The sequence below is a fragment of the Phodopus roborovskii genome, unplaced genomic scaffold (assembly GCF_943737965.1).
Source record: "Phodopus roborovskii unplaced genomic scaffold, PHOROB, whole genome shotgun sequence".
NCBI lineage: Eukaryota > Metazoa > Chordata > Mammalia > Rodentia > Cricetidae > Phodopus > Phodopus roborovskii.
In genome coordinates, this window is record NW_026126619.1 from 7,243,481 (window position 1) to 7,256,352 (window position 12,872).

A 12,872-nucleotide genomic window follows, 5' to 3' on the forward strand; every position below is an offset into this window, starting at 1 on the left:
CCTGTAGTGATGCTCACGTCTTGTCCCGGCCCTGTATGAGCTGCAGGAGGTTCTTCTCCCCAGCCCAACACCACCACTCCTACCCCACCCTCACCCCCATGCTTCTTTTCCCTTGCAGGCATAGCGTTCCGACTCCTCATTCTGCAGAGCGCTCTGGGGAGCTCCTTGCAGACCCCAGCTTTGTTTAGTTGTCCCTCCCCAGTGTTCTGCCTCTTGAACTCCAGCTGCCACCATGCTGTAGTCTTCCCAGCTGTGCCCTCGGCTTGGGGAGACTATCGAGTTCCTGCACCCCAACCTAGAAACATCCTCCTGGCAGTAGTTTAGGACAGTCTGAGCTTGCTTAATTTCATTTCTGCCTAGCATCCTAAGAGCCATGGATGTATACATTTCTGCTCTCTCTCTCTCGGTTTTATTTGATTCAGAAGAGCCAGCAAATGTCCCTGGGACTGGCTTGACCCATTTTTTTCTTCTGTTTTATACTTCTGATTTTATCAGAGGAACATAGATCGGGCTTTTGTTACATGAAAGTGAAAGCCATAAAGATTTTTTTTTTTTTTTTTTTTGGTTCAGTTTTAAAGTGGCATTAGGTCCGAGCACATTTTCTAAAAGTCTAGGTGGACTTTCCCGAATGTCAGATTTATAATTAAAATCCGTTTGCTTTGAGCCGAGAAGAAATAAGCACAAATACACAAGGCAGGAGCGATGGTGTAGACCATGGGGGTAGCTGCCTGGGCTACAGAAATTTCCATCTTGACTTCACACTGGCCCCTTGAAACATAAAACTGTCTTCAGGCCCCCACCTGTTCTCACTTCAGCCCTCACGTCTGCTGACCTAATTCCTTGGTCACTTGGTAACCAAGCCTCTACCTATGCAAGAAAGAAAATAAAGTGGGAAGCTGAGAATCTCCTCTGCCCTGCCCTGGAGCTTCGGAGTGAGAGGCTGATCTTGATTCATCTTGAAAGTGAATCTCAAACCATGCATACAGAGCAGGATCCTTTGCTGTTGGGCCCTAACGGAGCATTAAAATGTTGGGCCTGTTTTAATTTGGGTTGAAAAACATCGTGCTCCAATTTGGTTGCAGTTGGGATAATTTTAAGATACATATGGGTTCATTCTCACTTTATAGTTAGTCAGTTTTCTTTTTCCAGTACATGGAAAGAAATTGGGGTTTGAGATAGCTCATAGAATTTTTTTGACGGTCTTGGATTTTCTTTTAATTACAGGGTAACTCCATTTCAATTGTAAGTTCAAAGCCACCTCTGTTATTTCATGTACATTGGTGTTTTGCCTGCATGTATGCCTGTATGGAGATGTCAGGTCCCCTGGAACTGGAGAGACAGACAGTTATAAGCTGCCATATGTATGTGAAAAGTGAACCCGAGTTCTCCTGAAGAACACACAGTGCTCTCAACCACTGAGCCAGCTCCACAGCCCCTCAAAACTCTCTGAAAAAGATGAAAATTATCAAGACTGTAGCTGTGTGGTGGCACTGCAGTTCTCTGTTTTTCTCTCTAGACGAAGAGCTGTTGGATGTCTCTGCATCTGTCTTACCGGAATGGAAGAAAGAAACATGTGGCCAGATTCGAGTGTGTGCAAAACAGAGGTTGGCTCGGTACGGTTCCTTTAACACGGTTCAGACGGCTGAGAAGACAGAGAGGAGAGTGAGCTCAGAGCCCAGCAGCCCACAGGGAGGAAAACAAGGTACTGCCTTTGCTTAGCCTTTGGAGTCCGTCAGTTGCCATGAAATAGTAGCCTTGGTGATACACAGGCATTTTCAAAAGATCTCTCCAGGCCATGCCATTTTTTTTTCCAACGGCCAACTTTTCCCTTGCCAGAAGTCAAACAATTACTGGCTGCAAAAGTGATTATGACTTACAGTGTGAGCATAGCCCCACACCTGAAACTGACCCAATGGCTTGCCATTGAAATATCACAGAAATTTATAACTCGGGAAACAGCGATCGTTTTATTCTCTTTTGCTTGTTCTCAAACAGTAATGGAATCCTCATTAACAGCTAACTTCTGGAAATTGCCCTTTTTGAAACAAAACCTGAACAGATTTGAAGCAGTCTTCACACCCACTAAGCCTTTAAGAGTGGTCTCTGCTCTGTGTGTTTGCACGTGTAAGGTCCTTGACACGCTTGCTAACGCTGATGTCCCCTTTCCAGGGTCAGCTTATACCCTAGAGATTGGAAGTCTGGCAGCCATCTACAGACAGAAAGTTGAAGATAATTCACAGTGAGTAGTCTTTAAGGACCCGGGTCAGGTCACGATGCTGTTCCTGTTGGAGAGGGAGAGGTTGATGGTAACGACTAGCACACATATGAATGGTTGACAGATTCACTGTGGCCTGTTGACTTTTAGAGCTCAGTTTCTTGCTTAAGGAGGCTGTGGTTGGAGAGAAGGGCTCATCTGCAAAACTGGCCCTGGGGAAGGAGGTCTCAGAAGTCTACACAGCCTCTACTTTCCAGAAGTTAATGTAGTCCAAAACATGAACTAAACGTATTCACATATTAAATATTTGGATTTTTTTAATGTATATATATAGACAGTCCAAACACTTAAAAATCTCATCATGCGACTTAATTTTGAATGAAGACTGCCTTAGCATCCTTTATTAGTACTGAGAAAATTGAGAGGATGATAACAAAGTTCCAACCCTGTAGATAAATTGACTTCCTCACCACTTACTTTTGTTCACACTGAATTATGGGTAGACTAGACTGGTGTTCCTTTCCCTCAGTCCGGCCCAGACTTTCCTCCACCCATGCGTGCCTTTGCCCTCAAATGGACCTGCAGTGAGGCCCAACTCCACATCTCTAGAACTATAGCATGTGGATTAACTCTGAACTTGGTTTGGGTTCTCCTCATCGGTAAATGGAAATAAACATAGCTATGACTATAGTGTTTTCCTATGTGTCTGTTAAGGGCCAATCATCAATAATCGTTAGCTGTGGAAGAACCATTGTCAGCCAGTGGTCTAAGACACCCCCCCAACAGCTCTTTCCACGCTGACACTTCATGTCATCCCTAGCCACCCATCAAGAGTTCCATGGTCTGCCTCAGTGTAACCAGGGAAGACATTTGAATATCGTCTGAGCAGTCTTGCCTCACTTCTTACCAGGAAAGCAGAGGCTCGGAGGCTGTGGTAGAGCTCGGTGACTTGTGGTACTCACAGCATCTCTTTCTTACAGGGGGGAAGCCAGTAAGAGCGCCGTGCCTCCAGCAAGCAGCTTGGACCCTGCCCTCCCTGCTGACTCAGAATACTGTGTCAAGCCTTTAGCCCACCCGGTATTTTCTGTCGCTCAAACAGACTTGCAGGCCTTCTCCACACAGAATGGTCTAAATGGACAAGTAGGTGGCCACCTTCCTTCCGTAGCCCCAGATGCAGAGAGCTTAAAGCCAACCCTGCTTGCTGGCCAACCCCTGGTGTATGTGCCCTCCTCCCTCATCATGCTGTGTGGGAGCCTGCAGGAGGGACTGTCCCCAGAGTCAAGATCAGAGGAGGACGGTGGCTCTGAAGTCCCAGCTGACCTGTCCCTGGCACCCTCCGCTCAGAAGCGCCTGTGTGAGGAAAGGAATCCCCACGAGGAAGATGAGCCTGCTATGAAAAGACAAAGTCAGGAATTTGAAGATAGCCCCTTATCCCTAGTCATGCCCAAGGTAAGGGAGTGTGGGAAAATGTGCATGGTGCAATCTCATTGGCTGTGAGCTTAACGGAGATAGATGCTCCCAGGCAGTAGCCTCTGGACTAGAAATATATTTCATGTGTTCCTTATATATGTAACAAATCGTTAGACAGGCTTTCCCAAAAAGTCTCACCATAAAATAAGACTAAGAAAAATGACTTAACAAAATAAAAGACTCACATTTCTTCTAAAATGCCCACAAAAAAAAAAAAAAAAAAAAAAAAGTGTAACACAGAAACCCTGTCTCGAAACAAAACAACAAAACTGAGTCATTAATCCAAGTGATGCCTGGCTGTTCTCTTGTGTACACACGCTAGATATTTTATTTTAAAAGAACTCTTCTAAAACTATCGGAATTTTGACCTGGTTTCTTTGCTCTGTGGTTTGTTTGTGCTTAGAGACCCTCAAACTCCACAGCCATCGCCTCTCCTGTGACTACAGGAGACGGGAGATGTACACCCGTGGAAGACACCTTTGTGAAGAAGGGTCAGCTTCCGGCTGCCGAAGAAGTTTCAGGGCAGGCTGTGGCAAACTGCTGCTTCCTTGCTTCTGAGTGTGGAAACCCATCGAGAAATCCGGACACCGAAAAGCCTTCAAACGAAAACGAAATCGCCAAAGACCCCTCCCTACTACAGTATCTGTATGTGCAGTCTCCAGCAGGTAAGGGATTCCTCGGGCCTTCCACACCTTCACTTCAGCCTTGCCTGTGTCTCCTGACCAGAGAGCAGTTAATGAATTGGTGTGGTGCTGCTCCTGTCTCTCTCCCAGCCGCCACAAACAAAGGCTGAGAGATGCCTGAGGGATAAGAGGATACTTTTTTTTTTAAGGTGTTACACTTTATTTGATGAAGAAACTGCTAATCTAAAAGACAAGTTTGGTTTTTTTTTTTGGTTTTTCAAGCAACACTGGTTCAGAATCATAGTATGAGTATGTCGGCGATTGTGCACAGCTAGCATTTTGATTTTCGGTGTTGAGAAGAACCAAGTACATCATCATGGTCTCCAACAAGAGGGCTTGACTTAAAAACCACTTATTACCTGCATCAACTTAAACAAGCACTCAGACGTTCTCCTTAGTACAAGAATGATAACAGCACCTACTTCTCTGGAGCGCCGAGAAAACCCAAACAGGATGTAATGAGTCTGGGGGACCTAGCGTGACAGTGCCAGCCCTTACTAAGCCTCAGTGGGTCATGTTGCTACTCGTCATATACTGTATTAGAATGCAACACTGTTCAGCTATGTCCCATGTACACACAGTTGCTCTTGATGCAAAGATATTGTATTAGTTACTTTTCTGTGTTAGAAAGAAATACTTGAGGACAAGTTAAAGAGGGGGGGGTTTATTTTAGCTTGTGGTTTGGGAAGGCACAGCCAAAGAAGCCATTTATATTGTGCCTGCTGCAGTCAAGACCCAGAGAGGTGATCACTGGGGCCGCACATGCACAGTACAACGCCTGTGCAAGGATGACATGCAAATCTGTGAAGCATTCCATAGTAAAGAAAAAAGACACAGAGAGGGTTGTTCACTTGGGCTAGAGCTGCCCACATTTAGGAAGCATCTTCCTCACTAGGCAAACCTCCCCGGCAACAGCCTCACAGACACGCAGGCATGTCTCCTAGGTGACTCCCAATTCTGTCAAGCTGGCAATGAAGATCAGCCACCAAATTTCTGAAATTGCCTGCATACAGTTCCTTGCCGACTTAAGTCTGGTCTGCCAGGCAGAGGAGACGGGCATTTCTCTGTCATGTCCTCAGTTTGGATTGTTGACTCTAGGACAACTCAGTGTTGAGGACACTTTAAAGAGTACCACAGACTGGTCCACTGCAGAATTGAACATAGTGCAATATGGGATTTTATTTGGTTGGTTGGTTGGTTTCTTTAACTTTTTTTAACCATTTCTCACTCATAATTATTAGACAGCTGAGGGGAACACATGAACGCCTCAAAGTATTTACGAAGCAGACAACTTAGTAAACAGGCTTATCAAGAGAGACAATTCCATTAAGATTGAAGCAGAAAGTCAATATTTTAGTTATTTACACTAATAAAACCCAGTAGCAGCTGGGCAGCATGAACACTCAGTTCAAATTCCCAGAACCCACGTAAAGCTGGGCATGGGGGTGTGTCTCCATATTCCCGGGAACTCCTGTGGAGAAATGGGAAGCTGAGGCAGGAGAATTCCCTAGAAGCTCTCAGACAGCTAGACTGGTCTGTACGACAGTAGACAAAAGACCCCACTACAGAGTAGAAGGGAGACCCAACACCCAAGTCTTCCCCTCGTGACCACACCTGATTACATTCACACATGCGTCCTTGGAGAGAGAAATTAAAGACTTCTCCACAGGCATTGACCACAAGACCTTGCAGATGAAGGCATCACATCGCCGATGTGATGTAGCCATGTCCGCCGGAAGAGCACAGGATGTTCACCTTCTCCAGGGACAAAGTTCACCATCAGTGATCTGTGACGGAGTCCGGTGGCAGAGCCATGAGGGCTGTGAACATGAAGGGGGTCTCCTATTGTGGTTTTCACTTTGTTCCCCTTCTGTTTCAGGGTTAAATGGTTTCAACATGCTCTTACCGGGCGGTCAAACTCCACACGCTGTGGGGTCGTCCTCAGGCCAGCTGCCACCCTTTGGCGTTCCGTGCATGTTCTTGCCATCTCCAAGCTTGGCCCCCTTCCCAGTTCTGTATTCTCCCACGATACCCGGGCCCATTTCTTCAGCTCCTGGCACGCTCCCAAACACCGGACCCATGAATTTCGGCTTGTCGGCCCTAGGATCTACAGCTCACCTCCTCCTCAGCCCTGCAGCCATGGTCAATCGGAACTCATCCATCCCTACCACAGATCCTCAGTGTCAGCCCTCACTGAACCTGAGTCCAGGGATGCCAAGCTCACACGGTGCCATCCACCCCGAGTCCCCAGGTTACATGAGACATCCGGTATCAATGGGAAAAGTAGAACAGGTGAGACCCAAGGCTCAGTCACTCCGTGATGGATGATGTCTGCATACAGTTAGCTTTCTTCTCGGACACTTGACTAATGCAGAGGTACTCCGTCAGGTCCTACCTATGTTTCAGTGTGAACCATGTTGTCTGCTTATTCCACAGAGCACTGGGCTCCAAGGCAAGAGATGTCATGCTTTTTTTAAGACAAATCTTGTCCGTTGTCATCCTACTTCCCAAGGGTGGAAGGGACCTTATTACCCATAGTTACAGGAGATCTCTACACTTGGACTATTTCCCTGATCTGTCAATCTTCTTTTGGGACTGTTTGAGGAGACCATCATAAATTTAATGACAGAGCTACAGGACAGCTCTGTTCTAACTTGGATACATCTCACTACCAATCATTTCTTAAAACATGCCGCCTGGGAGCTCAGGTTACCCACACACCCATAAAAACACACACATACCATCAGTGACCACATAGTCAGTACTGCGTTTGTAGTCCAGTCAGTAAAAACCTGTTCCGTTCTTTCAAGACTGTGTTCAGAATCACTAATTACTCTCAAGGAACATTATTCTATGTATCCCAAAACTAGTCTGAGGTAAGCTATTTAGGGGTTCAGAAGTCTACTAGGTATTTGAATAATAACGCTACTTTTCAGACATGTCGTGTTTTGGTTGAGTTTTTGCAGTACTGGGAGTCAAGTCTAAGGCAAATGTTCTTTAAGAAGTAACGTTTTGATTAAATCTTAGAGAATTTCATTCCATCTATTTTTATACCCTTCTCCCCAACTCCTCCCTGGTCTCCTTCTCCCTCCCTCCCCATCCAACCTGGTTTTCTCTCCCCTCAGTCTTTCTAAACCCACTAGGTCTAATTTGTGGTGGCCAGCCCTCCCTGGGCATAGGGCCTGCCCCAGACGTGGTCAGTGTACCAGGGGTCACTACATTGAAGTATTACATTAGATTGACTCCCTCTCACAGCAGCTGGCAGATGCCAGGACCTCCTCAGCTCATAATGGGATAGTGTGCCCACCTCTCCAGTGCTGGGGTTTTTATTTTTTTTTTAATAAAAATATAATTACATCATTTTCCACCTCCCCTTTCCTCTGCCTAACCACTCTTATACACACATCCACTTTCTTAGATTCAACCCTAACCCAAACCTGAGGCCTCTATTTCTTTGTAAGATATGTTGTGTATTCATGTATATGTATGAAATTTGCTCGTTCCTATAATGCTACTTGCGTTATTTAATTTTAGGCCTGACTACTTGGTCTTGGATAACCACTTTGGACACTCTTCCCTGAGAGAGGCTGTTTTGTCTCCTCTGTAGTTACCCATAACTCTGTGTCTAGTGTTGAGGCCCTGTGCCGTAATTTTTAGTACGGCTTGAGTTTCCACGGGTCTTATGCATGCCATCACAAAAGTGCATCTCTCCTGTCAGCATAATAATGCCTTTTGATTGCTAGTTAGTAATCAGGCACTGATCTGGGCACTGATCTGGGCCGCTCCCTTCCGTTTTAGGACATATAGAGAGCATATTAGCAGAAAGGACCACACAGTGTATTTGCTTTGTACCCTCTCCACCAAGAGTATCTCAATTCTTCTCGTCCTGTGAAGCTGGTATTCATCCCTGATGGGGATGCAGCAACTGAGGGACACAGAGCTGAAATAATTTGTCCTGTATCACACAACGAAGTGATGCAAGCCACATCTGTAATGTTCTTTGGTTGAGCTGTGCTTCTCAGTGTCTGAGATACTCGCACGTTGTGCTAAGAGTTGGATGGGTGGGAAACATGCCATGGGCAAGCAGAGCACAAGGGACAGGCAGCCTAGTGACATCCGGCGGGAAAGGATCCCCGTCTTGGAGCTCGAAACTGTCATTTCATTTCTGCTTTTGCTTTCTGTCCAGTCACCTGCACCAGCAACTCCCAAGAGTATCCACCGGAGGCAACGTGAGACATTTTTCAAGACCCCTGGCAGCCTTGGAGACCCCATCTTTAGGAGAAGAGAAAGGAACCAATCACGAAACACTAGCTCAGCCCAGAGACGGCTAGAAATCTCAAGCAGTGGGCCTGACTAACCTGATGGCTTCAGTGAGTGGAGTGGCCTCAGCACCTAAGTTCCCTGTGTTCGAGACAATGTCTTAAGTGGAACACAGCCCATCACAGTCCTCAGCTTGTGTCCTTGCTCTCTGGCACCCACTGGTTCTGCTAACTTCCCCATATCATGAGTCAACTATTTTCCTGAAAGTAATTACTACTAATTATGCATTTAATACCAGCTAGAGTCCGGGCTCTGCACGCCACATCAGCAGTACCGACCAACTGGTGTGGTCTGGTTCGAGAATCATCTGAGTACTGGCAGTCAGTCCTGACAGGCTGCTGGAGCCTTGTGGTTTTTCTGAAGTGGAGGACTGTCTAGCACTTAACCAGGGCAAGCGTTGGTGATGATCACTGCTGCCTGCCCTGAGTGCATCTGTGTGAGAACTTTCCTCTGCAGCCTAAACACACTACTGCTGCCTCGGGCTCCAGGAAGCCGCCTTCAGTTACAAACCCTACGGTATTATTTATTTTGTTCCTGAAGTTGGACTCACTGCACAAAGTTTACAACATCATTTCTAACAAGACATCTTCAGGGTATCGTGACTTGAATGTTTAAGACTTTCTTTGTATAATTTGCCCTGCACTTATTCTACAACCTATTAATAATGTGGATAGATGTATATACATGACATGCCAAGACCAAAATAACTGTGAATGCTACACTTAGCTATGAACTGTGCTTGACTCATCTGGGGGCATGGGAGTGAAAACTGAAGTCTAGGTGCCTTGTGGCTATTTCTCTGGTAACTGCCAAACAGTGAGGTTTTGAGGTTTTACTGTTTGTTTAAAACAAAACAAAAAACCTACTCTGCTCAAGCTTCCTTTGCTCCATGCCCTGTGTGGTGTTTTTGTTTTTGTTTGTTTTTAACTTAAATGTTCACTGTACAAAGTCAGGTGTGCGTGCCTTCTCAGAATTGCCATTTGCAGCAAGTTGAATCAGGGTGACAGGAAGGATTGGAGAATAGTAGAACCTGCACGAGAGCTTTGGTTGAATTGTGAAGCATAGTGAAAACAGAAAAATGGAGAGCAATAGCTAATTCTTTTTTCTTTTACTTTCCTCTGGGAGAAGAGAGAGAAGGGACACATCCCTGTCCATTTCCAAGAGTGTTCATGAGTTTTGTGGTCCAGAGAAGGAGCAGCAGGGTTGGTTGATCTAACAAACACAGTTCTGGAAACTGTTGCATGCCTCCCTTTGGGAGCCACGTTGCTTCAGGGATCTACTTTGATCAGTGTGCTTACCTCAATCTTGTCTCTTCACAGTAAACCTCTTTCCCTTTCCTACTTCCCTTTTTCCTCTTTTCTTCCTCGGTCTTTTTTCTCTTTAAACTTCTTAGATCTAGTCTTAATATAAGGCTACATTTTCTCTGTATTTCCGTACCCTGTGATACACCACATAAAAGAATAAAAATTAATTTAAGAGACTCTGGAAGTCTGATGAAAGTAGCTTTTTATATGAAGTATAGGACAACTTTTAGTCTTACTACCCCAACAATAAATAGCTTTTGAAAACTTGAGATGAGTGGCCAGATTTAATACGTTCACTACTCATCAAAATGTTTATCAACACTAAGCTTCTAAAGTTGCAATATGGCATTGTTCCCCTTGTTAAGCTTTTTTTTTTTTTCCTGAATTAGGTAAAAATTGCATGGTGTTGCTGACCCTGAACCCACACTGCTTACTTTCTGGAACATGAAAATCATCCTTTTTCATGAGTTTAACAGACATACAGCAGGTTTGCTGGAGGCGCCTGCATTTAAACTCTGTAAGAAGTCCACATTTCCATGGAAGAAACAAACCTCTTTCCTGGTTCCTGGATAATGTTCATTTACTCTAACTTTTTTGCTGTTCTTTATTACTAGAGTCTTTGCTCTGTTTGTGAATTGACCACATTAACCTCGGAGAATTTGAGATTCTTAGGAGGGAGTTAAGAAGCAATTTCATCAGTGGAAAACAAAGTTACTTCTGGGTGAGGGTCCCACGTAGTATGACTTTTGACTCTCCCAGAAGCCTGGTGCTCTTTAATCGTGCACAGCTGGACTTGAGTGCCTGAGGCAGAGGAACAGTGGTGCTCTAGAGTCTATCACAGAAGTAACTGTCGGTGATACCGCCGAGGACATGAGCCCTGAGCCGGCACTGAGGGGTTGTGCTGCCTCAAGCCACCCTTGCATTCTGGTACAAGAATTGGGGGTATAACCTTATACTTGAACCTACCTACCAAGTTTACATTGCTCAATATAAGGTGCTATTTCTGTATTTAAGTAACTGATGTAAAGCTGCTTTCTGCTTACTTTATTGCACTGCTAGCTTTTTGTAGACGTTAACTTTATTGCTGCTTACTGCTTTGTTTTCATGGTTCTTGGCCCCGATCTTTCCTAGTGGCTATATTATCCGTAGCCATCTACTCGCAACTTTACTACATGTAAACCAATCTTCCCTTTTAGAAAAATACTAAGCTTTATAAAGTAGCAATGAAAATAAAGGCTTTTAGTAAGAAATGCTAGCTATATCACTTTTTCAAACATTGTTGTTTATTGCGTGTGTGTTGGATGGTGTGCCATGGCACATGGGTGGAGGTCAGGGGACCACTTGTAGGAGTCAGTTCTCCCCTAAATGGTGGGTCCTGGGGATCAAATCTAATGGTCAGGCTTAGTGGCAAGCACCTTTTGCCTGCTGAGCCATTTCACAGGCCCTTTATATTTCCTGGTGGGTTTTTCTTTGCTACTGATTATTGTACAATTGTCAACAGCTACAGCAGCCACATAGATACCTCCTGTGATTCTCACACTCCAGAAATAACTGCACTGAGCTGACCTGAGAGCTTGAGAATTAGGACCATGCTGTTGGCCTTGCGTTGGCTGCATCCAGCTGGAAGTTTAGAAGTTCCAGACTTGACTGATGTCAATTCAGAAGTCACAAATGAGACTACCTTCCCAGCTCCTGGTATCCATGAGGTTAACGGCTGGTTGGTCTAACACATGCTCGCTTCCATACATACCAAAGTCTGCTATCAGCATGCGTCTAGACTCAGAGGGTATGGCCCATGCTGCATTAGGTGTCTGCTCTTCCACCACATGGGTAGGTGGGACAGGCAGCTGTTTCAGCTGCTGTGGTTTGAAAGAAAATGGCTCCCAAAGGGAGTGGTCATGTTGAAGTAGGTGTGGTCTTGTTGAAGGAAGGGTGTGGCTGTGGAGGCGGGCTTTGAGGTCTCATATGTGCTCAAGCCACACCCAGTGTCTCAGACCACTCCCTGTTGCCTGCAAGCCAAGAAGTAGGGCTCCTTCTCTAGCACCATGTCTGCCTACGTACCACCATGTTTCACCATGATAAAAGTGGACTGACCCTCTGACATCTCAAATATTTTCCTTTAAACAAGTTGCTGCGGTCATGATGTTTCTTCATAGCAACAGAGACCCTAACTAAGACAAGTGGTCTTAGTGGGGCTTGTGTTTGAACATCTATGGCACGAGGAATGCATTTCCCTCCCCACACTGTTCCTCCCACAGACCCTGGTTCCCACATTAGCCAGCCCCATGCTGACCATGTCATATCCCCCTTAGTGTCTTTTCTCCTGACTGAGAAGGCCCAACCAAACTCTACCCTGCTCACCTATCTCCCAAGGCGAGTCAGTCACCGGAATTGGCTTCCTGCTTCAGAAAGGGCTAGGGGCAAGCAACAGGGAACACTTCCCCTCATTCCCTGCAGGCAAGCAGTAGAACTGTGCAGTTCTGGTGTCCTCACTAAATCTACATTCAATCCCGCTTCACCAAGCTTTACACAACCTTGAGGGTGAGGAGACCCGATGGACGCGCTACTCATGTTTTGCAAACCCTCCATCATTTCTGCAGAGCCTGCTGACATACCAAATGTGTTGTAATTGGTGGTGCAGCCATACTTTAATAATAATCCTGTTACAATAGCCTTCTGTCGTTCAGGGCACCCAAATCGGAAGAGGACCACTGAAGCAGTTAAGGTTAGATTGATTCTGTGTCTTTTTGTGACCTGAATGCTTCCAAAAACCAAAATGCCTTCCATTCCTTGTGTGGCCCACTGGCAGCCTTTCGTTTCAATGGCTCTTGTAACAAGAGCTCTGAAGGGCTGGGGTGTTAATTGGTATTAAGAATGAAA

The 12,872-nt window shown here is 45.5% G+C and overlaps 1 protein-coding gene across 1 annotated transcript in view; it reads left to right on the forward strand.

Annotated features, from left to right (window-relative positions):
* The window catches only part of E2f7 (E2F transcription factor 7), a 32,348-nt gene extending 23,385 nt beyond the window's left edge, over window positions 1-8,963 (forward strand). Inside the window, exons 8-13 of the mRNA XM_051206409.1 lie at window positions 1,517-1,702; window positions 2,170-2,239; window positions 3,196-3,664; window positions 4,089-4,350; window positions 6,248-6,660; window positions 8,555-8,963. Coding sequence (XP_051062366.1) covers window positions 1,517-1,702; window positions 2,170-2,239; window positions 3,196-3,664; window positions 4,089-4,350; window positions 6,248-6,660; window positions 8,555-8,725 — 1,571 coding nt within the window. The 3' untranslated portion in view covers window positions 8,726-8,963. The remainder of the gene's footprint in view (window positions 1-1,516; window positions 1,703-2,169; window positions 2,240-3,195; window positions 3,665-4,088; window positions 4,351-6,247; window positions 6,661-8,554) is intronic.
* Window positions 8,964-12,872: the final 3,909 nt, after the last annotated feature.